The following is a 26,183-nucleotide window of genomic DNA, read 5'->3' as shown; positions in this document are numbered from 1 at the left end:
GCCTCTGTTCTCCTGTTCAGGCTGCTGTATTCTGCCTTGCTCAGCTCCCTTCAGGTCACAAGCCATCAGCCTTTCTGTGACTACAAAACTATGTGTTTTAGCACCAATGCATTGAATGATCTGTCTCATATTTCCACCAAATGAACCATGAAAGCAGTGGTTCATATTCAGTGGAAAGAGCATTGGATATTTATACATTTAGGTTTTGGCTATTACTTTTTGCTCTGCCTTCATTTTTCTGAAGTTCAGAGGCTCTGGGGTGCTTTTAGACTAGGTAATTTTGGAGATGACAGAAGAAACAACTCATACCAGAAGCCAGTTTAGCAGAGCATGGACAGACATAATGAATTAACTTATATATTTTGTTTATATTTTCATCCAGCCATTTTATACACATGCACACACATACATATTATACCCATATTAATGTATAAGATGGGGTATTGACATAGCAAGTTAAAGGCATCGTTCATTATCTACACCTAAAGGCCTTTTAAGTGCCATGAGCCATCCCTCCACTTTGTTGCAATTCCTTACACCTGTCTTCCTCAGTCACACAAACCTCCTTTCAACTTGCTGCAAATCCGCCTACAACTTTTCACCTCTAGCTTGGCCCCGATATTGCAAACTGGAGATTTACATTAGTGTTTCGTCCCCAAAAAACAGAATGTGGTAATTTTGTGTTCCCTCCACATGGGTTTTTATGTCTCAGTGGAGCATTGCATAAAGCTGGAAATCAAAACTCACTGAAGAATGTGGGAATGGGAGAATCACAGCACTAGGTGACCATGCCCTGACTATTCTGCAGCCTGCAGGTGGAAGATATTGTATGAGTTGCTGGGTAAAAATTATTATGACTATTTATAACTTTCGTTCTGTTTTGTTTTGGTTGCTTTGTAGACATCAGTAAAACTTGGCTGCTGTCTTTTTGGCATCACAGGTTGGGCTGTTGGGCTCTTCAGAACACTGTTTGAAATATTAAGATTGTCTGCCTATTGGGTCTGCTGAAAAAAAAGTGGGAATATGAAAAAATAGGAAGGAGAAGAGCATGGCAATGCTGGAACAGTGATGTCCAGACCTCATATTATAAACAGGGCTCATGCTCAAGATAGTTCCTTGCTTCTGAAGGAAAAAGAATTCCAAAAAATTTCCAGGAGAACTCCTGGAGATATTTTACTTTTTTTTTTTCGATATTTACTTAGTGTAATGAAAAGAGTTCTGAGATAGAGCTGATCTCTGTCTTGGCTGCCATAAAGATGATGAGCCTTGATATCTGTGTGTGTTTACAAGAGTCCCTAGCTCTCTGTTCTAGTTCTGTTATCTTTTAAATGAAATCATCATGACGTATTTGTAATGGACCTGCTATACCTGATGAAACAGTAGCTCTTGGTTCCTTTTTCTGTAATAGATTATGCACTAAACTCCATATGACAGATGGAAAGTGTGGTAGGAGGCTGTGAATTTAGTACATAAGTAAGGGAGATAGAATAAGATGTATTTTAAAGGACCAAGCATTTTCATACATAGCAGTGTTTGTGTTTGCCGTGAACAGTTTGTATGATGAAATATTCAAGATTTGTTGGGGCTGTCTTTGTGGAACAGCTTGTTCCATCTGTACTCAGAAGAATGATGGCTGTGGAGAACAACTGCAGGAGTGCTGCAATACGGCATGCCTGAGGGAAAGATACCCAGTCTGATACCATCGTTCTTCCCATATGTATGGAGTCTCTTCAAATGTCATGAAGTCCCCTTTTAGTAGCCAAAACTCCCAGTAAGAGTACTTTATCTAGATCATAAACATCTGCTTCTAATCTTTCATTTGCTTTTTAATTAGTCTTAATTGCTTCTTCTCTGAGGCCATTAGGGAGTTGACAGGCATTGCACAGCTCAATTTATTCCTTTAGGGTCCTAATTCAAAGGCCGCCAGAGACTGAGATCTACTCCACAGGTTTGGGAGAGCTTTGGATCAGGTTCAAAAATATATATTAAACATTTGATACACACTGGTAGATGTTCCTGAACTAGATTTCTATCACTGATAGCTTTTGAATACTTGAACTGTATTTTATATTGCTTTGGAGGGTAAAGGAAGGCAGATGTAGCAAGGTTAAGATTCATGTCTTAGGTCTTAAACCCTGGATCTTGACTAATTTAACAGGATTTTAAAATCCTGTTTTACTTGTGTTCAAGCCCTGGGGGAAGAGTCTTAAAGAGGAATTTGAGTCCAGTTATAAAATAAGCTGCTCTAGAGCGCAGACAGGCAACTTTCATTCAACTGTTTCTAATTCAACTGTAAGTTGGAAAATGAGTAATGGATCTATTTGGAAAGCTTTCTCTTGAAAGGACTTAGACCTTTGTCTCATTATTCTCTGCTACAGAAAGGGAATTAAAAAAGCACAATTTAATTGTAAAATCGGAAAGGGGAACAGAGCAGTTGTTCTTCAGTGAAAGAACCTGGAGGAGGCCAGTTGTGAAGGGTGGGGTTGTGCTCATTCTGCACTAGCTGCTATGATACCTTCCTTGCCCTGATATCAATCCCTTTCTCTTGGTGTTGGCTGCCCTTCCTGCCCTGCCCCAAACTGTAGACTGTGGTGGAAGTGCTGTGAGAGACCTCTTTGCTGTGGTCTCAACACACAAACATACTGGTACTTCCAGCTTGTATTTCTGAAATGAATACTCTGCAAAGATGCTCTGGAAAGGTTCGAGTTGCTGTAATAAGGGCACACAACATGAGACCAGGTCAATCACCCACAAAGCCTTGTGATCAGTAAGGTGATCAGTCAGGTGCTGGCAAAGAGTGGGACAGTTGTGTTGTGAAGGCAGATGCTGGCCTCTGTTTTCTCAAAAAAGCCTGCCCTTGCCTCAAGGCAGGAAAAGGGCATTTTCCTCAGACTGCAAATCTAACCCTCCCTGCTTCACAGCTGTATAGACATGTCTACTGTCTTTGAAGATTTTTGGCCAGACAAGAATCCCTGACTGACTCAAAACCTTTGGCTTTGGATTCTTCTACACTTTTTCACAGCATCTGTCATGGTTTTATTGGCAGATAGAAAATCATTGCTGCACTTAGATCTGAAAAAGCAGCTCATTTGTTGTATTCTCACTGTAAAAAGAGACTAATGGAAAAAGAATCTGAAAATTATGGAAAGAGAAGGGGTATTTTCCCATCCTGGAGATCTAAGGGTAATAAATTAATACTTATGCAAGGGTGAAAAAAAAAAAAGGAACCTAACAGCTGATTAAAAGAAGTGCCAGCATAATTTAGCTGGACTGGCTGAGTCATAGATCTTTTTTCTTATGGTGGTGCCTGGCAGCTCATAGTCAGATTGATTTTATTCCTTTAGTGGTAAATCCATGTCTCTTCAGTTCATATTAGCCCGCATCAGCCAGAAACGTGGAATAGAAGTTGTCAGCTCTGATGTGCCTTAGGGCTTCCTCCAAAGACAAACTTAAACGTTTTGACTCTGTTGCTAGATACAAGGCTGCCAGTTGTGGTGATGATGATGATGATGGTGACAAGGATGACGATAACAATAATGATAACAATGGTAATGGAGCAATTGCTTGTAACTGGATTTTGTGTTGGCAGTGTGAATCACACAAAGCCCATCCAATGGACAAAGAGGCAGACGATCATAGCAATGTTGGATGCCCATCTCAATCTCACTGTCTAGAGGGGCAGAAAAATGTAAAAGAGAGTGACTGTGGCCAGGGAAATGGGACAAAATCCAAGACAAGGAGGGAATGCTGTGAGTTAGTGCAATCTTTGGATCACTCTTCAAAGACTGGTTGTCTGATGGAGCGCAGGCTTACAAGTTTAAAATTTCCTGTTCCATTAGACCTCCTGGAGTAAAGCTTGGTTGCACATGCTGCCTGCCTGCTGACATCAGTGAAGTCATGCTCCTTACCCAGTTCTGCCTCCCCTCTCTGAAGCAGTACTGTCTCCAGTGGTTCAATGGTGGCCACAGAGCAGCTTTCAAGTATATATACCACAATTTCTTAAATGGTGATGTGTGAGAACAATGAAAGCTGTTAGCTGTTACTCATTTTTCAAAGCCATTCAGTTCTTCACATCTATAAAATACTAGGAGGAGCTGGCTTTGAGTTTTATAATTACAGGCTAATTTAGGCTGGAAGGGATCTATGGAGTCATCTGGCCCTACCTACTGCACAAAGCACAGCCAAAGATTTCGAGTTGCTCAGGGCTTATACAGTCAAGTTACGGATATTTCCCTGGTGATCCTTCTGGGTCCCTGTTTCAGGATCTTACCAGCTTTATGGAAAAAAAAAAAAATTATTTCCTAGTGCCTAATTAGAATTACCTGCATTACAGCTTGTGCATGTTGCCTCTTGTCCTATCACCCTGCCCTTCTGAGATGTGCCAGCTTCCATCTTCTCGGTAATCTCCCACTGGGGTGTTCAGACAGCGGTAAGATTCCCTTGCACTGACTCTTATCCAGGCTGAACAGTTCCAGCTCCTGCCACGTCTCCTTGTGTGTGTCCTATGCTCCAGCATCTGACTGTCTTGGTGGTCCTGTTGGACTTGTTCCACTAAGTCTGTATCTATCTTATACTGGGGAGCCTTGAACTAAACACAGCACACAGGAGGTGGCCTCACTATTGGTAAACAGAGAGGAACAGTCACTTTTCTCAAGCTTAAGGGTATACTCTTACTAACACAGCCCAGCATGTAGCTGGCCTTATTCACCAAAAGGACTTCTTTGGGTATGTGTCATTGACTTGCTGGGTAGCTTGTAGCTGTAGCTTAGTAGTTGTAGTTTAATGAATTGCTTAGAACTGGTTTTGCAAAGAATTTCACTCATTTTACTCCAATGAATTTAGTGTTGGCAGCCGTGTTCATTGCCTTTGTGAACCTGAACCCATTCATCTTCTTCGGAAGCCTGTGCCTAAAGGCAGAGGTAGGCAGTGGTGTTCCCAACTTTTTTCCTCAGCTTGTCTTTTTCCTCCTTTATTCTCACTATCCCTTTGGTGACATCAGAGACATGCTGGCCTTTTCCAACTCTGTTTAGTAGCAGCTATGACTTCAGTAACAAATCTCTGGGGCTTTGGATCCCCTATTGGCCTTAGCCAGTGCTGTGAACTGTCCTGAAGCAGATGTCTTAGCTGCCTTGTCCCTTTCCCTTGCTATGACAGTGGCCTCTACTCACACTGACCTAACTATGCAGTTGCCCTCTTCTAGTGCTCATGGTGTGAGATCAAGACCTGATCAGGTCTGTCTGGGGAAAATACTTGTACAGTTCATGGCTTTGTAAAGTTAAACTGCTGGGAGGAGCCTGAGAAACTACAACCTGGTATCCTTTGCAGGGCAGAAAATATCCAAGAGTGTGTGTTACCCTTCCCATTATTTATTTCTGGGAGGTAGGGGGGGCTGATGCAAATATTCCCCCTGAATTGGTTTTCTAAATAAAATTTTCTCATTCCTTAGTAATCTCAAGTGGGTTTCTTATAGCCAGTGAAATTTTTTTTTCTGAGGATCTCTTTCATTTTTGCTTTGTTTTCATGTTTTGAATGTTTCTTTAAATTGAGTTTCTTTATTGGCTAAGGTTCAAGAATGGAATGCCTGAAATGTAAAAATCCTATATTTATTAAAATCCTGTTTTTCAAATGAAAGAATAATTCCATTCCACAGAAATACCAGCAAATGAAAACTCAAACCCAGGAAACACAGAAATCTCAGAAAGCATTGTGACTTTTTCTTGAATTCTCTTGAGACTGGTGGGAATGCAGAGAGAGAGTGAGGTAGCAAGAGCATGAGGCTGATCACACGAGCTGTTTGTACTTTTCGTATTTGTTATCACAGTGGCTGCCTCATCACTCCTGGAAGATCCTCTCTCTTTCTCTCTCTTCTGCCAATACAGCAGGCTTGCAGAAGTGAGGAGTGGAGTACAACCACAAAAATGAGATGTGGGTTGCTTGCCAGTTGTACAGATCGCTACAGGTGGAAATGCTTTTATGCCAAAATCAACTTTGTAATAATAAACTGTAGGTGTTCAGCATCACTTATGAGGACATTAGCACCTTGTTAAATTAACCTGAGAGCATGCTGCACTGGAATATGACTATTTGATAATGTATTCTTGGGTTGAAGCTCTGGATTGTCTTCTGCCTTTAGGGAAAAGGTCAGGCCAGCCTCTCTCCAGGTGGGCAGCAGAGATTAATGCTGCCATCTGCTGCAGCTGGGAGTGCTGGTAAATGGGTGGCTGCTCAGGCTAAGTAGTCTGTGTGTATATGCTGTAACCGGTGCTTCTGCTCCTGCTTGGACTCAGACTCACCAGTGTTGTGGTAGTTTGCTGCTTTTCAGTGACACAAGTGAGCAGCTCCCTGAGCCCTCTTTGCCTACATGGATATACTAGAGTTCAGAAGGGTGGTGAAAAACTGGCAAAGCATGTCAGTGAGTCCAAATTTGTGTTTGATTTTCCTTCAAATGCCAAGATTGAAACCGCTGAGACCATTGTAATTCTTGTAATTTGTTTCTGCTGGAACCCCTTGAGGACTTCTTTGTAGTGGCCTTGGGAAGCCCAGAAGATATGCCATAATGGGAGTTCTTAGTGCTGGCAATGGCTTTCTATGATATGTAGCATATACTTGTAAGTCTTCTCTGTTTCATGTACTTTATGTAGCCAGTGGGGTCAGCTGCAGTCTGTAGCCTTGTTCTTTTTAATCTGTCAAACATTTACTTTGAATTTCTGGTTTAGTTAACAGCTTTGCTTGCTTATTCTTCAATCTTTGAGGTCACTTTTGACTTTATAGTTACTGCTCTATTCAGTTTGGTGAAAGCTTCCTGCTGATGGTGAATAATCTATCTGCTTACATTCATTAGAAACCAGTGTAAATACTTGCAACTTTAGAAGGGCCTTGCTGTTATCAAGGAGCGTAATGCTTATCCTTTGTTACAGTTCAGTAATTGTAGAGACAGAACAGGAGGAAACAATATTATATAGTTGGAAGTAAATAAGCACCAAGGGGAGAAGTGAGATCTTTTCGAGATAATGGTAAGAAGAGTTTGCCAAAAATATTTCCAATGGCTTTGAACTGCAGGCTAGTTAAGTGTGCTTCATATCTGGAGATCAAACATGAGTGAATAAGGTAATCAACATGAAAGAATCAGTTCATTTTGGCAAAAGTTTCAGGGGTGAGACACTGCCCTGACCCAACTCAGTGTGTGCCTTGGGATTTCAGCACAGGGGCTTATTAGCAGCCTTCAGATTAGTAGCAGCCTTGGATGGCCAAAAGCAGAAGTCTAAAATTAGAAATGCTAACTATACTTCTCCTTTCAAAAAAAAAAAAAAAAGCCATTTCAGCGCTGACCCTTTGTTGACACCGTTCCAAGTGGACAAACTGAGCATGCTTCAGTTCATAGCTATTGTCTTGGAAAATGCTCAGAGATGTAAAAGGTACTTCATTGTCCTGAAGCACTTCTCAGGAGGGCTCAGAAATCATGTCTCCACTTTGTAAGCAGGTAAAAAATATTCAGTGAGCTAATACTGCCTGCGGAATCCTTTGACCTGGATAATGCTGCTGTGCCCTCTGCAGAGAATCATCCATTTGTTTTTGCAAAGTGGAGCTCTTTGTGATGGAGTCTGTGTGGGTGCTGGGGACACAGGCACTTCCCAGTGCTGCTCAGCCTCTACTTTCTTGGTTCCTCCAGTTATACCTCAATGTCTGAGCTGGATCTGGAGACCCAGCTACTCCACACTATCACCTTCACAGATGCCTTGCTTCTGGACTAAAACTGCTGGAAAACACAGTTGCTTGAAGCCATGCTGGAAGCAACAGTATTTGTTGAGTGTCTGCCATAGCAGGGTTTTGGGGGGAGTCGCCTGGTGGTGGGCAGTAAAGTCAGGGCTTGTCAATGAGGCTTCCTACTGTGCCCTTCTGCTAGGGGAACATAAAGCAGAACTTTGAGATCCTGTCACTCCTCTGGCCTTGGAGATCATGAGTCCTACAAGAGATAATGTGTGCAGCCTGACGAGTGAGAAGGATTGGTGAACCTAGATGGCCATGTCTAGCATCTAGCACACAGAGATATTAAAAATTTTAAAACAGAAAGAAAACCTAAAGACTGGAGAACCATTGCATTCTGACCATTCCTGAAATGATGATGATCCATCTTAAACCAGAAACCATTTATTCTTAGCCCTGTTTAAATTGCATTTCATGCAATGTATGTTGGTCACATGCCGGAGCCCAAAAATCAAATCTGCTTTCACCACTTGTGTTGCAGGAGCACTTGGGTGTGAGAAATCCAGGTTCTTTTTTTCCTGTGGTCTACATCCCCTTAAGAAGCAATTTGAGAGCATAAACATCTCTTCTTTGAAGAGCGGAAAAAACCCTTTAGTAGAAAATCTGTAATCGGAGCAATGCTTATTTGGAGAGAGAGCAAAATCTGTTGAGATGTTTTGAGTGGCTGGAACTGTTAACATACATGGCAGAGGGAGATATTTACTAGGTTTGAGCAAGGATAAGGGGTAAATATGGAAATTCATCCAGGAGAAATAAAAAAGACAATAGGTCAGTCAGTCAAAGGGGCTGTAGTGAAGAGTGGGAACAGCTTTATATAATGTTTGTCTAGTTGATAGCATCATCTACTATATAAGTAACCATCTATGTGAACATTTTATTATTTTCTATACACATTTTCCACAGCTGGCAAGCGTATTTGTTTGCATATCTATAAACCAATCTGCAAATACTGCTCTCAAGTTACCCGTGTGTCAGAATTATAAATGCACACTATTACAAGTTTATTTGTAACATAATCCGTATGAGCCCAGTTATATGTCTAGTTTTGTGGCTTATTTTTTGACAGTGTAGATAAGTTTCTTTCCTTGGTACTATTTCAATTTTCGTGTTTTTATTTTTGGGGAGCGGGAATGGCCAGAGCATCATCTAGTGCACCCTGCTGGCCATATACAGCTTCTCAAAGTCTGAGGGCCTTGCTGGCTTGAGTAGTTTGAAAAACTTCATATTCTTTTAATGTGTTAGAAAATACTGTTTTCTGTAGAACAGTGCAGGTTTAGAGGGGGTATTTAAATCAGGCTGCTTATGATTCAGGAAAGATGTTACCAACAAGGCTATGGGCTATTCAAGATACTTCTCTTTTTGTTTTTCCTTTTGTAAATCCCTCTCTCTGAGTGTCTCAGTTTCTTTCTCAGGTTCTGCAGATATTGTAACGTACCTCATTTTTCCACCTGATCTTCCCAGATTTAAAAGACTTACCTTTTCTTGGTCTCAATTTATTTCCTGTATTGGAATTATAATTTTGGAAGTCTTGTATAATTTTTTATAATAACTAGTTTGCTTATGATGCTATGAGATCCCTTAAAACCAAATTTCAGTAGTGAAAAAGGTTTGAGTTTGAAGCCTTTCATTAAAAAGGGGCTATTAAGTTATAATAAAAACTTCTTACTTGTAGATTTTTGTTTACAGTTTAAAACAAATAAGTTCTTCAAATTCAAGCTTTTGTGCCTGCTGTTTAGGGAGGCAGGGTTCTGGATCTTTGAGCCTAAGCTTCTTTGTTGGTCTAAGGAGAAAAACCAAAAATCAACATTTTCTCAAATTCCACCATTATAAATGTGGATATTCTAACAACTGTCTTAATTGTTCTCTAACAAATCTCTTAAGTGGTCTCCATAAAATAATATTAAAACAGTTGTGGCACTTTAAAATAAGACAACTATTTTGAGTGGCAAATATCAAACACTATTGAACTGACGTCAGTGTGTTAGCCATGTTTTTTCCAGTTCTTTTTGCATTTGTTACAGCTCTCCCCTAAGGAGTGGAGGGATGCCAGAATCCTGCTTTTTAGTGCTGAGTGTGGGACCAGAGCTTTTGCTGGTATTGGGCTATTCTGTTAGTGCCACAGCTGTAGTCTGACACTAAAAGAAGCATAAGTGCCTCAGAAATGGCTTCCTTGTTGAAGGTGAATGTTGCTCTACTTTTTGCAGAGTTAGTATAAATCCTTGCATTACACTGGAACTCCTACCTGTTGTTAGTATGGTAGGAAATGGAATGAGGGCTGCAAAACATGGAAACAACTGATGTGTCCTTCAGGTGTGGTGACATCTGGCTGGACTTTTGCCACCCGTTCATGAAGGCTCACTGGTTGCTTCATGGCAGCCTAACATACTTCACACCATGATTGGGCGTTTTGGACACTTGAGAGATGTACATCAGTATCAGCAAAACCACACGAGTAAATCTTTGCAAGAGTGTTATCCTTTGAACTCAAGGGGATATTTTTGAATGTCATTGTAACTAAATACAGAAAATTGCACATTGGAAGGATTCATAATGAACATTTTTAAAAACTAGTTTTATTCTGAGTTTTTGCTGATGCTGTATGAAATAGTCAGGTTGACTTCATGTCTTATTGAAAGTGCCTTGTTGAAAATTCTGCCCTCAAAGTAATCTTCATAGGAGAATGAATGTGAATAGTTGAAGTGTAGTCATACTTTCTAGGCTCATATTTTGCTTATCTGCTTTGGTGAAGACATACGTACTTCTTTTGCATCTCGGAAAGATATCGTAATGCTTCAAAGGAGAATTAGGGGGTTCTTGATCTGATTTTTCTGCTGAATTTAATTTGGTTAATTATTTCAACTTCAATAAAATGCATTATTCTTCATTTCCTGTCCTAACATGCAATGCAGAGTTCACTGCATTGATACTACATAAACAGCAGTGTTTCATACTACAGGTAGATATGATTTTGGAGCCCTTGAGGTAGAAAGCATAATATATGTATAAAATGATATCATCTGCTCAGTAAAAGTTTAAGCAGAATAACATCAATAAACAGTAAAAGGAATAGCAAATGTTTATACTTAGCATTTTCCACTGTATTACTTCTCATTAAAGGCATAAATATTGTCAGAGTGGGGAAAATCTGAAAATAGAGAAAGGATTGTTTTCACTGGTCAAACTTGAGAGTTGTTTTCCTGATGAATAGCATAAGTTAATGATTCCCATCTGGTTTTGACCCACGAGCAGTGATGCTGAACAGTGATATTGCTATAGCTGAGGTCACAGTTTCTTAGTCTAAGGTTTAATATTTTTGTATGCCATGACTTGGACCGGTATTGGCAGGTATGATGGGTAGCGTACCGTTTGCTCTGCAGAGCTGGAGATTGCTGCTGTAAGCAACTGCTTTTGATGCTTTTACTCTACATAGGGTATAGGAAGGAAATTTGAATGTATGATGGCCCAAGTTTGCTTTCAGCATTTTCCCTATTGTAACTGAAATTATATATCTATGGTTGTAAATTCAAAGAGGGAAAATATCTGTAATTGGTGGAAAGTGGGTCTGATTGCACCTTCAACAAAAATAAACCAATGCATGTGGGCAAAGCACAGAACAAGTGGCTACTTACACAAACATGCTTTAGAAATTGTCCTGGTAATTGACATTAATCGTTCTGATGCCATAGTTAAGTGGCATTATTTGATGCCCTCACTCATATTGCATGCAACTGGAGAGCCAACCCAAACAGAACAAAATGGAGAAGCTTAAAATGGTAAATGAAGCTACCTATCCAGTGCCAGGGTAACACCTTAGTCCCAGATGGCTTCAGTGGGCTTTCAAATCACTGCATCCAGTTTCTTTGTTAATATGGACTCTTCTAGCATTGTAACTTAAATTTTGCCAGACCAAGCAGTCTGAGAGGTAGCCCCCTTTGGTGAAGGATGATAATGACCAAGGGAAAAATGTCTTGAGAATCAGAGCAGCTAAGGAGAGCCCAGAGAGCCGTGTGAGTGGTGTGCAGGGGTGAAAACGGGGTAAGGAAGGAAGGACTAAACAATAAAGAGGAACGAGGCTTAAGACAGCTAAACTACATTTGATGCACTGCAGAAGTATACTGTCTTTTGATCACATAGGTATTTTCTGTGAGATTTTTTAAAATCTTCTACTACTTGCCAATCATTTTTCTAGAAAAGATGGAGTTCAGTAAACATGAAAATACCCACCACTCTGTGGGATGTCAGGTTCATTTAGCTGCAACTCAGAAATTTCAAATGGTTTCAGTTGGTAATTGCAAACAGCAATTTCCTCATTGTCTCACCCAAAGGTGATGCAGAAGTTTGAAATCTTGTGCCTACTGTGAGTATCAGAAACACCAATTTCATCTTGATTTCTCTCCAGTATCACCTACTTCCTGCAAAATCTGGAAGCCTTGCATTTACCACTTCAAATTCTCTGCCAAGTTCCTTTCAAATATTTTTTTGCTCCATTTTTGTCTCACACGTTTATTATATGGTGACAAATGCAGTTTTCTTCTGACACCACATAATAGATGTGTGAAACACACACACATGTTCTAGTAAAAGACTGCTCTTTATTTCCTGGCTCCAGTTGCAAAACATGAGTCAGGGTTAGAAAGGTTGTACCTCTGTCAGAGATGTGTAATCCACATCCTCAAAATTCCCTAGCTTTTGCTACAGTAGTGGTGAAAAATGGAAAATCTTGTTCTTCTATTCCTATACTGTTTCTTCCTCCCCAAGCATATCTTTTCTTCATTTTCTAATCACCATTCCCTTTCATTGATTACATTTACTCACTTCAGAGGGTGTCAGTAACAGGAAAAAAATAATTCCTAGAACAAGAATATCAGCATTCTGACTGCTGGAAATACAGCAGCCTTAGAGAACATATACTCACACTATTTTCTGGCTTTAATGCAGAGCAGAAACATTATTAGTCCCTTTGCTGTGAATTCCAGGCATTGTTTTCTCTGCATCAAGTGATATCCGATGTTCTGCTGTGTAATTTTAGGTAATGACCAAATAGCCTTTCAACAAGTCTCTGCTGACATAACATACCATATCTGTTTTTATCAGCTTTAAGTGTTCTGTAAACTTCTGTAGTGTGTAGGGTGCCTCGGTGAAATACGAAACCAGCAGATCTTTTGTGCACTAAGGTGGAATAACCCCCATGTTAGAAGTTAAAACAAAACCAAGCAAACAAGCAAGCAAAAAGAGAAAACTGAACACATTATCACTTCCTACAGGATCCAAATAGGCTAGGAATTTCACATGGCAGGCAGTTATTCTGCAGTTACCCATGGGTGATTGAAAGCAGCAGGAACTATGGTGCTTCCAAAAAACGGGGATTTGTATTGATTTTGTTTTTCTAAACCATTTTATCCCATAAGGTCCTAGTAGTTGGGTTGCTCCTGAGTAGAATGACAAATAACTGGGTGACATGCTGTGAAAAATTTTGAAAATGAGAAAGGCTATCCCATTTTCCAAACAGAGCAGAAACAACAGTAATTCCATTAGGCAAGATGGAACAGACAATTAAACTGGGCATGCTTTTAATTTTGAAGCTAACCAGATAACTGATGCTTTTTTCAAAAGTAATGACTATTGAAGTGATTCTTTTAAAGTGAAGCACAACCACTGTTTTCCTTACTAAAATTAAAGCATTTACCTTATACAAAGTATAAGAAATGTTACCTGTTGCCTCCACCATTCCTTCTAGGATTACAACAATTTCTAGCTCCTCTTTGGGCAACTGGGCTTTGGAAATCTCCCAGAAAGGACTCTGCTGGTTAATTTCATGGCTGATGATCAGTGGTGAAACCAAAAAGAGACGATCATCCCCTGTGTAATAACCTACGTTGATATCTGTCTGGTTGAGTGGTATAAATTCCCCCTCCTTTGTCTGTTTGGATTTGATCAACTTGGCTCGTATTGATGCCTCTACAATGTGTGAATTCCTAAGGTCTCCTACTCGGAACATCAGACACAGCTTTCCATCCCGCATGGAAATAACTGCGTTTGTAGAAAAAACCAAGGTTTCTGCCCTCTTCTTGGGTTGGGATATTTTCACAAACATGCAGCCAACCATGAAAGCGTTGACGATAGAACCTAAAACAGACTGCACTAAAAGCAGAATAATTCCCTCGGGACACTTGTCCGTGATGACCCGGTAACCATACCCAATGGTGGTTTCTGTCTCGATTGAGAATAAAAAGGCTGAGACAAACCCATTGAGGTTGCTGACGCATGGGGTCCACGTGCTGTCCCCTATGTGATCCATATCTCCTCGCATGTAGGCAATTAGCCACCATATCATTCCAAAGAAGAGCCAGGTCACAGTGTAAACCATGACAAAAATCAACAGGTTGAACCTCCACTTGAGATCGACTAAGGTAGTGAAGATGTCAGTCAAGTAACGATAAGTCTCTCTGACATTCCCATGGTGGACGTTGCATTTCCCATCTTTCCTAACATACCTCTGGATTTTTCTCTTGGCACAATCTTTATTTATATTTTTTGGCAGATCCTCTCTAGCTTGTTTGGGCAACTTTGGCTGATGAATAGCGACAGGGCTCTCTATGTCCTGCTCCATTGAGTCTTCTTCCAGTACGTTAGCTGCCATGAAAAACAAACAAGAAAAAGGCAGGCGTTATTTTTCTTATTATTTCTCTATGTCAACACACAGCTTCTTTTGGTAGTACCGGCATTGCTAGTAATTAGCTAGTAATCAATAAAATTATTACCCTCATTCTTTGCTCACCTACTGAATGCACAACAGAAAAGCCAAATGATGCCAAGCATCCTCAATTTATTGCTAAATAGAAATACTATGAAGGAAATGTCTCATTTCCTATCTATTAGGTCATCCTTTCTACACCCATATTTAAATTCTGCAAGATGTGTTTAAGCAGATCTTTCTTCCCCCCCCCCCCCCCCCCCCCCCTTAACAGTTTAATATATGAGATTTCTTATGCACCAAGTAAGATCTTCTAGGAGATAGCAGATATAAATGAGGAAATGGATTCACTTGGGGGCTTTAGCCAACAAGATGAGCAGAGAAAATGAACAATTGTTGAGCTGTTTTTTCTATCAATTGCAAATATAAAATAAGAAGTTTATAAAAAAAACAAGAAACATCAGTTTTAAGAAAGAACAATCCTACTCTTGTTGGAGGAAAGGCAGGCTCCAGAGTAATATATAACAAGAGCAATTCAAGCACATTTCCATAGAAAATCAATGTCTCGCTGATACTGAGACAGGGAATTGTGTGTCCTTCTCCCAGCAATGTAAAACATAGAGTACTTCATAACGTGATTTCATTTTAATTCAGTGTGCCTGTGGCCTTTGATTCAAATGTACCTTTTTCTCTAACTGTGTGGGCCTAAACAGCATTCCTCTGTAAGTGTCTTTACAAGTATTTAGAACCTCAAAATGCCTGTAACTGCGTTTCTTTTTAACTTTAGTTTCCCAGCATTTTGAGATAAATAGCTTCATTATCTTTATGTGCAAGAAAAAAAAAGAGCATACTGGGGAGGAGAGTGGTTTAATCAAATGTGTTTTGCATGAAGCTGAGGACATGGGGAGGTCTGGAGTAACTGCTGCCTTTTACTGGAAAACCTTCTGCTCTCTAGGACTTGCTCCTGCAGGAATTTCAGCTCCTGAACTCCTAATTTTTTCCTTTCTGGCTAACTGCTTCTGCCACCAGGCTGTGAAGGGAAAAAGCTTCTGCTGGTTCCGCCTAGATGCTTGACTCTGAATATAGCGGCACTGATATGATGTTGTACCATCGGTTTATGGAGATGCTCCTCCTGAGCAGTCAGGGCTTTGACCTGTGTGTTGTCAGTGCTGTGAGTGGCGACCTTCAAGCAGAAAGCTGTGAGCAAGCAACCTTGGTTGGGAAGTACTTCATTTCCCCAAGAGCTGGTTGCCTCTTGCCTGGCTGGGAAATGGAGGCATAAACCCATCAAAGCTCCTGCTTGACACAGCAGTCCTGTCTCTGGCACTGGAGAGGCTTGAGTGTGTCCACCTGGCACTGCCCTGGGCAGTAGAGCGAAATGCTTTTGCATGGAGGAGCTCAGGGGAAGCCTGAGCTCTGGTCCAGAGGGTTACACGAGGAGTGCTTTTGGTGGGTCAGTATAGCCTAAAGAACATTTTAGTCTCTGACTCTTAGAGATCTGTGCTACATAGCAGATCACCTGTGAAGTATTATAGCACCTGTAGCTTTTTCAAGATGTGCGGGCTCATCCCTGTGGAGAAAGATCACGGACCCTTGTAAAGTTTTAGGGATGACTGAAATACTCAGGAAAAAAGAAAGTGTTGAAAACTGGTTGTTTTTCTTGGCTAGCTCCATTGACAGCCAAGCTTCTCTTCAGCCCACAGCCTTTTCTGTGTTGCAAGAAGGGCTCTGGCCTGACTCTCTTAACAGTAGCATTAAAACTTGATAGCAGTACTGTGTTTTAAGACTGTGTGCTCCATCCTGTGTCATCTCTTCAGTCTGCTGCTGCCTCTAAATAGAGCATTATTCAGGCTGATGGTAGTGACAGAGCTGGAAGTTGTGTCACAAGGCAGTCAGTTCTGAATGAACTTAACCCAGTTCGTGACAGTGTGCCTACTTGCATTATCACTAATGCTATATAATGCATGACGAAATCAACACAGTAAAAAGACATTGCAGGAACCTTGTGAGGCAGACTTAAACCAAAGTCAGAAAATTTGAAGTTAAGGCTTCACACTTTACGCTTAACTCTCTATTGTGCCTAAGGGGATTTCAGTCCACAGGAGCTATCACATCACGCAGTAATAGACCCCTCAAATAATTATGAACAGCCTATGAAGGCTCTGGCTTTTGAGACCTGAATGGACTGTATGTTGGACTAGTAATGCTGGTTTAATGTGGTTCATTAAAACATTTGAATGTTTTACTTTACCCTCCCAGTTAGAGCCTAGCATGAACTCAGAGACAGGGTGCAAGCATCCCCTGTTGCTTTTGAGAATATACCTTACTTGTAACCTTGCTGTTAAAGCCAACCATATACTAGACCTCCCTGTCTGAGCATCTCTTACCAGAAACAGAAAAGCGTACTAAAAACCATAGCAGGGCTGAGAGGGGACACAGATGCTGGTTTTATTACTGGCATTAGGAGAAATCTGAAGGGACATGCCCATGCAGGGATGCCTACCAGTCACGTGCTGCACAAGTGTAGCCTGCTTTTCATGCAGCATATATTTCCTATAGAAGTACTTCCTAACAGCGAAGCACCTTTTTATTCATACAATGAATTTTACTGATGCTTTCAAAATGTTTTGTCTTGATTTCAAGCCCTTGTGCATTGCAACCAACCTTTCCCGTCTTTCACAGTACATGAGCTGACCCATAGAGAGAGGTAAGGGCCACATTTTCTCAAGTGGCCATAGGTTTTGTAGCAGGAGCAAGGAGCTGCTGTGCTCTCCAGCACATGGTGGTGGGCCGTCACTGTAAACAGGCTTCAGAGACCTGCCCCTTCCAACCTGGAAGGAGTTTTCTTAACCCTGAGAGGTCACACCAGAGCTGACTGCCGTCTGGGTATACAAGAGAGCAGCTTTCGACAACCAAAACCAGTGACTACATTTAACCAAAGTCTCTCTCAGTACAGCATCTTGCTAGCACATGTTAATCTCCCTGGGGGCATCTGACCATTTCATAAACTCTTCAGGCTCTTTCCAGTGCTGTCATTTCCTAACTCTGAAGCAGCCTCTGAGAGGGAAAATCAAGGTCAAGTTTTTAGTCTTTCTCTTTACGCAAGACTCTGTTTTACTTTTTTCCTCACCTAAGTTATCCTGCTGTGCGACTCAACAAATACCTCTATGGGGAGGTCTCTAGATCAGAGTCACGGCCTGTCACCGTCTCCTGGTCTGAGTTCTCACTCCAGAGGAACCTTGGGAGCAGCAGTTTCTGAAAAAAGTGATCCAAGGATTGTGCATCTGTGTGTTTCCATGGAAATGCCTGATGAATAAGTTTTAAACACATGGCAGGATCCCTGTTCACCACTAAGACTGAGGAACGGCTACATATTGTCAATGCCTTTGCCACAAAACACTTCAACTAATTATATTTTTGCTTGATATAAAACCAATTAGCTTATGCTGTTTATATAATTTAATTTTCTTTTCAGTTATATAATGGCTGTCATGGTTCCAGGAACAGAGGATAGCAGCTATCTCACTTGAGAGCTATTTTTACTCTCTTTGCTTTTCTTCATGACAAAAATATATACATAATATTAACCTGCACTGAAAAAAATTAAAAGAGATACCAAAGAAAAAGTCCCTAGTTTGGAACAGTTACCTCTCTCCCAACAAACATTTTGTGTGTTTGAACACACAGGTCAGGTAGAAATACGGTGCCAATTTAGGCCAATGTAGACTATTCTGATCAAAGCATTTGCTTCAGTGAGTCTTTTAGTCAAATGTTTATATGATGTATGAGATTTTAGTGACTTATTTTCCAACAAATCAAAAGGAGTGCTCCTATATAAGCCCCTGAATAGTTCACTTGTGTTTATCATAGCAGTATGTACTGGCTATGGCTATATTAACAAATTGAATGTGCCCAGGCCTATTCTTCAGCATGGAGGCTAAATGGAGGGATGCAGCCCACACTTATTATTGAACGTCTGTTGTTTTCAAAGCAGGGTAGTCTCATACAATCTGCTTATTAGGAATAGTCTGAGTCCCATGCTAACACCTGAAATGTAGCCAGAAATAGAGTGTACTAAGTTCTGCACTGGTCAAAACCATGCCAGGAGCTTTTCTAGGAATTTTACCCCACAGGGTGTTGCGTGCCAGTGCATGGGAACATTTTATTTTCCAGTAAAGATGGAACCAGTGTTGTGGCCCTGGTGTTGTCTGTTCCAGAACAGCATTGTACAGGCACAATCCAGTGTTTCCAAGCACATATTTTTATTTAGAGTCTGTCAAATAGCACGAGTCCAGTGTCAACACAAACCATGAAACGCAGAGAAGATGCTCTCATGACTTCCATGGCTCTGAATGTAACATATTGTTATAATCGAAAAGTAATCATTTTATCATTGACATTGTGATTTTTTTGTACTTTGGTAGTGCTTCAGAAATCTTGTCATCGTACTGTACAAATATAAAAGCAAAAGGATGTATTTAAAGGGCAAACGTGTCTGATTTAAATACTTGCAGCCTGTTTTCATTGTATACTGTATTAGAGTTGTAGGATGATCTGCAAAATAATTAGGATTTTCAACATAGAATATTGCATTTTATAACTGACCTTTTCATAGCAGAAACTGATATAGAGTTCAGTGAATGTTTCGCTGTACTTTAGTAGACTGATTTTATCTCTTGTAACACAGTTGTGAGTGGCTTGTATACAAATTCACTGAAAATTCACTAAAAAAATATAATTATAATCTACAAATTGTTCTCAAGGGCTTTATTGCGCATATAAAAACGTCAAGCAGACATCATTTTGACTGTGATTTCTGACTGCATGCATGTCATACCCCACTTTCCTGATAGGATGAGTTTAACTTTTTAGTTACTTGTATGTTTGCATTTGTAAGATCTGAGCTTGCCTTTTAGAATCATAGAATAGAATCATAGAATAGTTAGGGTTGGAAAGGACCTTAAGATCATAAAGTTCCAACCCCCGTGCCATGGGCAGGGACACCTCACACTAAAACATATCACTGTTTTGTGAACTGTCTTCAGTATTCACCTCTCATTTGCTGTGATTACAAGCCTCCCTGACATTGAACTCATCTGTGGAATATTTGGCAGTACCATGTGGCTGTTTCTGTTCCCTGGTGTCTCTAAGAAGTTGTCAGGCTTTGACATCAGGAGAAGGCAGCATAGCACAAGACATTTTCTGCATTGTTTATTACTGTTTTAAGTCTGTGTCTTTCTGTTTCTTTTCTTGCTTGTGATGCAAGGAGAAGTCGGAGAGAGATCGCAGACGGGTGGGTTCTGAAATGCTTTGCCTGAACTCTGGCTGGTATTAGTCACTGTTTCCGAGATTTCTAAAATCTTACGTCTGATGAGCACTGAGGGCACAGGAGCAGATATTCTTAGAATAGAGGGGGATTTGCCTGTTTGATGAACACAGCCTGTATCACTCTCAGTGAGACCAGGTAATCCATACTGCAAGACACCGTGTACTACCACTAGATATGAGGAGAAAGAGTCTTGTTTACATAAGAAAAATGGAGTCTTTTTTGACCAGCTAACAACTGTAAGCAGTCATTATCACAAAATGCAGGTTTTCTTCTGAAAAAGAAAGAAATTAAGATCTGCTCCTGTGATGTTGAAATCAATACAAGATTATCTATTCACTTGTCTGGGAATATCGTCTAGTCCTCATTTTGAAATGTTGAAATGTTCAATCAACACTGACTTGGTAAATTTCTTCAAGAGCCAAATTACTTATTTGCACCCATAGAATCATAAATATAATTTCAGAGAGAGCATGCGTGTGATTTAAATTTATTTCAGAAGCAGTTTTCACTAGAAAAGAAATGCAAATTGAAGTATGTTTCTGATTAGAAAAGAGGCTGTAAAGATGATACCTTTTTTCACCCTACCTGCTTCATCGTTGCCTTCTAACCCAACTTGATAAAAGCAATGTTCTACTATTTTAATTCTTTTCTTTTAGTTTTTAATCCTGTATAGCTGCAAAAAATCAGCTTGGGTACATTTTGCCTCTATGCAGTACAAACATATCCATTCATTTCTGATTCTTGGCCCTTTTATTATGAAGGGTGGAAAAGGAAACTGATACGTGAACTAAAAAAATCCACAACTCCGTTTTTGGTAGTCATTTAACCTTGTAGTTTTTGTCTTGAATTCTAACCAATTTTGCTACAGAATTTACCACTGAAGGCTCCAGGATGCCATTTTTACCTTTAGCTTTGCTAAACCTAGCTTCGTTTGAAGCACAGGGAAGTCAAAACAGCCTCAGCTTTGTTACATATATGGAGCAGTGTAAAAAGGCTACACATTCTGGTCGTGCAAAGATGTGGAGACAGTTAATTATCAACGTCTTTGCCTTCCTATAAGCTGAGGATCTCAAACTGGGTTATGAAACTTGTTTATTACCTGAAATCTGACTGCTTGGAGTCAATGTTAATTCAGAGCCATCCCTAGTGCAAATGCCTGTCATCAAAAATAGATTTCTAGAATAAGGAGAGTTCGCTGCTTGCATCTGATTAGTCTAGATATAAATGATATTTGCTGGAGATTTGGCTTCCAGAAAACCTCAAGAGGTTCAGAGCAGGTAGGGCTTCTCTTGAAAGCCTATGTTTTTGAGGTCAGCATACATGTTACTCATTCACTCTCTTATGTGTGTGGTGACTGTGACTGATGTTCAGAGTGTTTGGGAGGGAGCCAGTTAAGTGCAGTCTAGATGCTATTCTTTTGAGCAGAATCAGCATTTGTATGGGCTATTGCTGATATTGCACATGTACTTTGACTTGTGCCATGTTCTTACTCATCATATTCCTCTGTACAAGTAATCTCTGTCACTAGCTATATGTTAAATTAAGAATATCTTCCAATCCCTTATGGCAGATAGTCTATCACCCTTGTCTAGTGCTCACTACTTCTTCACGCTCCACCTCCTCACTTTTTTTCTCATCAGAAAGGCCACAAAAAAAAGGTGTTTTCACCTTAAGCAGGTAATGAATAAGAAAGTCTGAGTATGACAAACCAGAAGAGCTACAAAAAGGAAAGTAACAGATTCTCCACGCAGTTCCAGATAATGTTGAACAAGGGAGATTAAGTTCAACATTATGGTGGAAGCAACGGTTACACTGAAAATCATGACCTACGAGTGGAAGACTAGATAATGGAGGACTACCAGAAAGACAGAATGAAGACTCCTGACCATGGTAAGTGTGCAATACTGGCAGTAAAATCAAAGACTCTCTCATACAATTACTCATAGCAGTGTACAAAGAAGTCAAAGAGGTACTCTATCTCTTTTGAAAAAAGTGAGACCTCAGCCTTTTGCTATAATGCTCTTATCCTATTCACAACCAAGGCAGAAAACAGCTTCCTCAGATGCACTGTTTCTTCTGAGAAGCTGAGAAAGATAAAAAGGATGCATTTTTTGCACTTGGAAAATGCATAATATTGTCTCTTCTGCTGCAAGCAGTGGACAAGGTCAGTGCCAGAGACAGCCCAGGTGTCCCACCCTGAGTCATCACATCCAGCAACATTAGACCTTGGCTCATGTCTAGTATTTCCATGTGGCAAAACTACTGACAACTGCTGTAGTAGGGATAATAGGGATCATTAATGATTCACAGTGTTGACAGGCCTTAATAGCTGCAAATACTGGCCACGTGCTTGCTTTCTGGTGCCTCTGCATCAGATATACGTCTCCCTGAGCTGCTGTAACATGTCATTGTCTGATGTGCCCCTGAGAGATTTCTTTTTGCAGTTACTCAACTCCAGGTATTTCTGCCAGTTACTGTCATGTGTACTAAGCAAAAACCTTTTACTTGTCAGTTGCACCATTTCTTCAGATATTTACCAAGATCTCAGCTTTTCATCTCTATGGGAAGTACCAGGAAAATAAGACAGCATGAAGGAAATATACTCACCTGAGTGTTATCAGTTTTAAACTGGTTTACACACTCTAACTGCTAGAAATAAAAAATAAATAGATTTTCAACCTGCTTAAAATCAGAGAATATTTTGGGTTGGAAGGGACCTCTAAAGGACAACCTCCCTGCTCAGCACAGGACTAACTTCAAAGTTAGATTACATTGCTCAAAGCAAGGATGGGAGTTTCCACAGCCTCTCTGGGCCCTGATAGATGCTGTACCTCTAGCATTAAGAACTTTTGGGGCTTTTTGGTTATATACTATTGGAACTTCCATCACTGCACCTTGTTCCCATTGCTCCTTGCTTTGCCCCATGCACCTGTGAGAAGAGTATGACTTCTCTTCGGCTTTTCTTTTTCATCTGAGCTGTTGACTTACAGCCTTCCAGGACAGTTGTGTGAGGCCTGGTTAAATTCTGGTTCCTCCACATATTTCCTTCATTGATTACTTCGAAAAAAGAGTATTCTCAAGTTTTACAGGAAGAGATAAAGAGAATCAGGTCCTTCTTCACATGTTTTATTTCTGTTTGGTTATTTTTTTCCCCATTAAAATTTTCCCAACTGAAAACTCTGGAAACAAAAATTAGCTATCAGCTGACCCTTTCTTATAGATAATACTGACTCATTTAATTCTGCACCTGTAATGTCACTGGCATCAAGAGAATGCTTCTGGTTGTTTCTGGAAGCTGAAGTGTAAATAGGAGCTTGGCTGGCCTGTCCAGTGCTGATAATCTGTACTGCTAAATGTTAGCAGGCTACAAGCCCTGGCTTCACATCATGTCAGCTAATGTTCTGAGACAATACATGGGAATGATTTGGGACAACATGTGCCAGGCTCTGCTCCCATTAGGCAACATGGATAAGATTGCATCAGGTTTGGCTTCTTTCACTGTCATTTGCCCAATGTATCAGCAGACCCTGCTTCCTCAGACCTCTCCACAGGCCCTCATGCCGCCTCTGTGTCAAGCAAAGTGCACCACAGACCTTATGTTATTTCAGATAATTTGAAGTGGAAAAAAAAAATACTGTCAGTATACTTACTATGCCTTAAAACCAAGAGACATAAAGTCTACACAAGACTCAGGGCCATGTGCTCTGTGAAATGGTGTGGACATCCTGTGCCATTTTCTCTCAAGGATGCAGACCAGTCCCTGGCCTGGTTTTATTTAGAATTGTAGATGCAGTCAGATAGGTGACGGGCATGTTGCATATTCCAGTATGTGAAAAGTTTACAGATCAAGGCAGGAAACTGTTGCCTTTGTCAAAGTCTATCTGTCCAGTTATGTCACTAGAAAGGAGAGAACTAGACCCTCACAGAAGAAGTTGATACCACCTGTTTTCCCACTTTCATGTTGGCAGAAGAAGAAAGCCCTTTTTTCTCCTTACTGTTTCCTATGCCAACTCTATTCCCGTTCTTTTTAGCTCCCCTTTCTGAAGTAAGGTTGGCTTTACTTGAATCTTCCTCCTTGGGATAGACAAATACAATTTTTGCCTGCATTGCTGAACAACCTGGAGACAACTTTGTGTCTGAATATTCATAGAGCTCCTTGAGCAGGTGTTGGAACCATCTTGACTAATGCACTGACATACTCTGACAGCTTGCTTTGCTTTGATCAATGAACTATCATAAATTTAAGGCATAAGAAAAATGGAGAAGGATATTTTTGTCAGAAAGGAAGGACTTGAATCAATCAATATGCTGTACCAGTCAACTAAAGCCAGTAACTTACGTAACAGAGTAAGCCTGAATACCAAGCACAAGAACTTCTAGTACTTACCTAGAGAAATGAGCAGAAGATGCTATATATTGATATTGATCTTGTACCTGATCAGTTTAAGGTTAGGGGATCTGAGATAACTTTGAGTCCTTACTTCTTCTCTGCAAAACATCACCTAAACCGAGTAAAATTTCCCTAGGTCAAGATGGTCATTCACTGTGGAAACCACCTGTCAATGGTGCTCTGGGTAGTGTGTGTGTGTGTGTGTGTGTGTGTGTGTGTGTACTACAATGCAAAGTAGCACACACACACCCAGGCACCCAGGAGCCTGTCTCTCTTCATGACTGTTACTTTGCAGATGATTTTGCCCATTGGCAGTTTTCTTGTGAAGCAAAAGGCTTTGGGGGAGCAGTTTGAATACCACTGGTACAGACAAGGCATTTAAGCTAGAAAGAACTATCACTTGCTATGTCTGCTTTTTTTAAATCAAGAAATATGACTGCAGAGAACAGAGCAACTTTGAAGTACGGATACCTGATTCCTCCTACCGCTCAATTCTAAAAAGAAGAATGAAAAAAATGTCACAAACTTCCTTCCTTAAATTATGCTTCCCCACTCAGTTTACATGCAGCTGCACACCAAACAGGTTGCCCTCAGGTCACAGATATTACCTAAGTGTATTTATTAGTTTTCCTTCTGCTATTGCATAAAGTTGCATGAAGCTACAGAAGAAGCTGAGAAGACTGGAGAAATTGAAACAGACAAGGACTATTTTTTTTAGGGTTGTTTTTTTTTTTTTCACCTGGTAATAGAAATTTATTTCTTGAAAACTTCTTTGCAGTCAAAGGAGGATTCCAGTGGCTTTTACTTCTGAGCAATGCATGTCAGAAAAGCAAGGCACTCTTCTCTTCTGAAAATCTGTCAGGATTTTAACTTTTGCACACATTTTTGAGAAGAAAAATTACTACATTTTTTCTGATAGATGTTGTTTCACATTTCTGTGATTGCTGCCATTTGTCATAGTGGTGACTTGGTGGATGTACACAGTTTTCTGTCATTTGAGGTGAATGACATTGTCTATTTGGCTTAACATACAAAACCAAGCTCCTACATTCAAACATTGCCTCAAAGACAGCAACGTCTTAGAGACCAGGCAATTATCCCTCTTACAATTATTTAGTTTATCAGAACAGCTGTCATGTTCTTTCCATCCCACTCCTCTTCCATTTCTTACTGCAGATGATACTGGGATTCTGGCTGCTTTCTTTAAGCTAAATAATTAGGTCATCACTAGCTTCTTCCCCTTTTCCTGCCAAAAGAAGTCACAGTGAAATAGAAGGACCTACTTTCTTGCTACTGACTTCCCATTTTTACTTTGTGCATTTTATAGACTGTAGAGAAAAAAAATAACTGAGAAATAAGGCTAGAAGTGACATTTAAAAAGACATTTAGAAAAAATAAATATTTCAAAACCTCCATAATTACAGCTGGATCAATGTTTTGTTTCAGGTTGTGGTATTTTGATAACCTGAAAAAGTACAGAACAGTACTTTAGCCACGTTTCCTAAGGAAATGTGCCTTATCCATCGCTCTGTCTGGCCTCCACCCAATCACGTTTGAAACTTTGGCTGATATTTAGGTTTTTAGATTTCTTTGAGATCTTCAGTTAGATTCTGAAAGGTAGGCATAGCAGCATTTGATGGTGTGTGGATGTCTCAGAAAAGCTAAATTCCTACCAGTGTTGTGAAAACAGACTGAATTAACCACACTGTCAGGTGCTAACGAATCTATATAACAGGGAGCTGCTAGAAATGTTTCTTCTTCATGAGCGCTGCTTCTCCCAAAGCTACAGTCAAATATTTTTTCAAATAGCTATTCCACTCAATGTCCCTGTGAAGTATCTTCAAAAAATTTGCTCCTGTTTTATGTTGAGCCTGAAGGGTTGTGTGCTTTTATTTCCAGGCAGTGAGACTGCAGCTACAGGCTGGATCTCCCTAATGCTCATATCTGATAGAAAAAATTCCACATTCAGCAACAGGTTTGTATAAGTCAGAGCTTGTGGCTTTGTG

General features: G+C 40.3%; 1 protein-coding gene across 2 annotated transcripts in view; it reads right to left on the bottom strand.

Moving 5' to 3' along the window:
* KCNJ6 (potassium inwardly rectifying channel subfamily J member 6) overlaps positions 1–26,183 on the bottom strand; it is a 178,881-nt gene that overhangs the window by 28,797 nt on the left and 123,901 nt on the right. For both annotated transcript variants that reach the window (XM_061453598.1, XM_061453599.1), the window contains one exon: positions 13,477–14,397. In XM_061453598.1, the coding sequence (XP_061309582.1) occupies positions 13,477–14,397 (921 nt within the window). The remainder of the gene's footprint in view (positions 1–13,476; positions 14,398–26,183) is intronic.

The sequence above is a fragment of the Pezoporus flaviventris genome, unplaced genomic scaffold (genome assembly GCF_033815535.1).
Source record: "Pezoporus flaviventris isolate CSIRO_AGI_PZ_B2104156 unplaced genomic scaffold, CSIRO_AGI_Pfla_v1 ptg000015l, whole genome shotgun sequence".
In the NCBI taxonomy this organism is placed as follows: domain Eukaryota; kingdom Metazoa; phylum Chordata; class Aves; order Psittaciformes; family Psittacidae; genus Pezoporus; species Pezoporus flaviventris.
The sequence above is the reverse complement of the archived record's forward strand: the minus strand, read 5'-3'. Positions and strand labels throughout refer to the sequence as shown.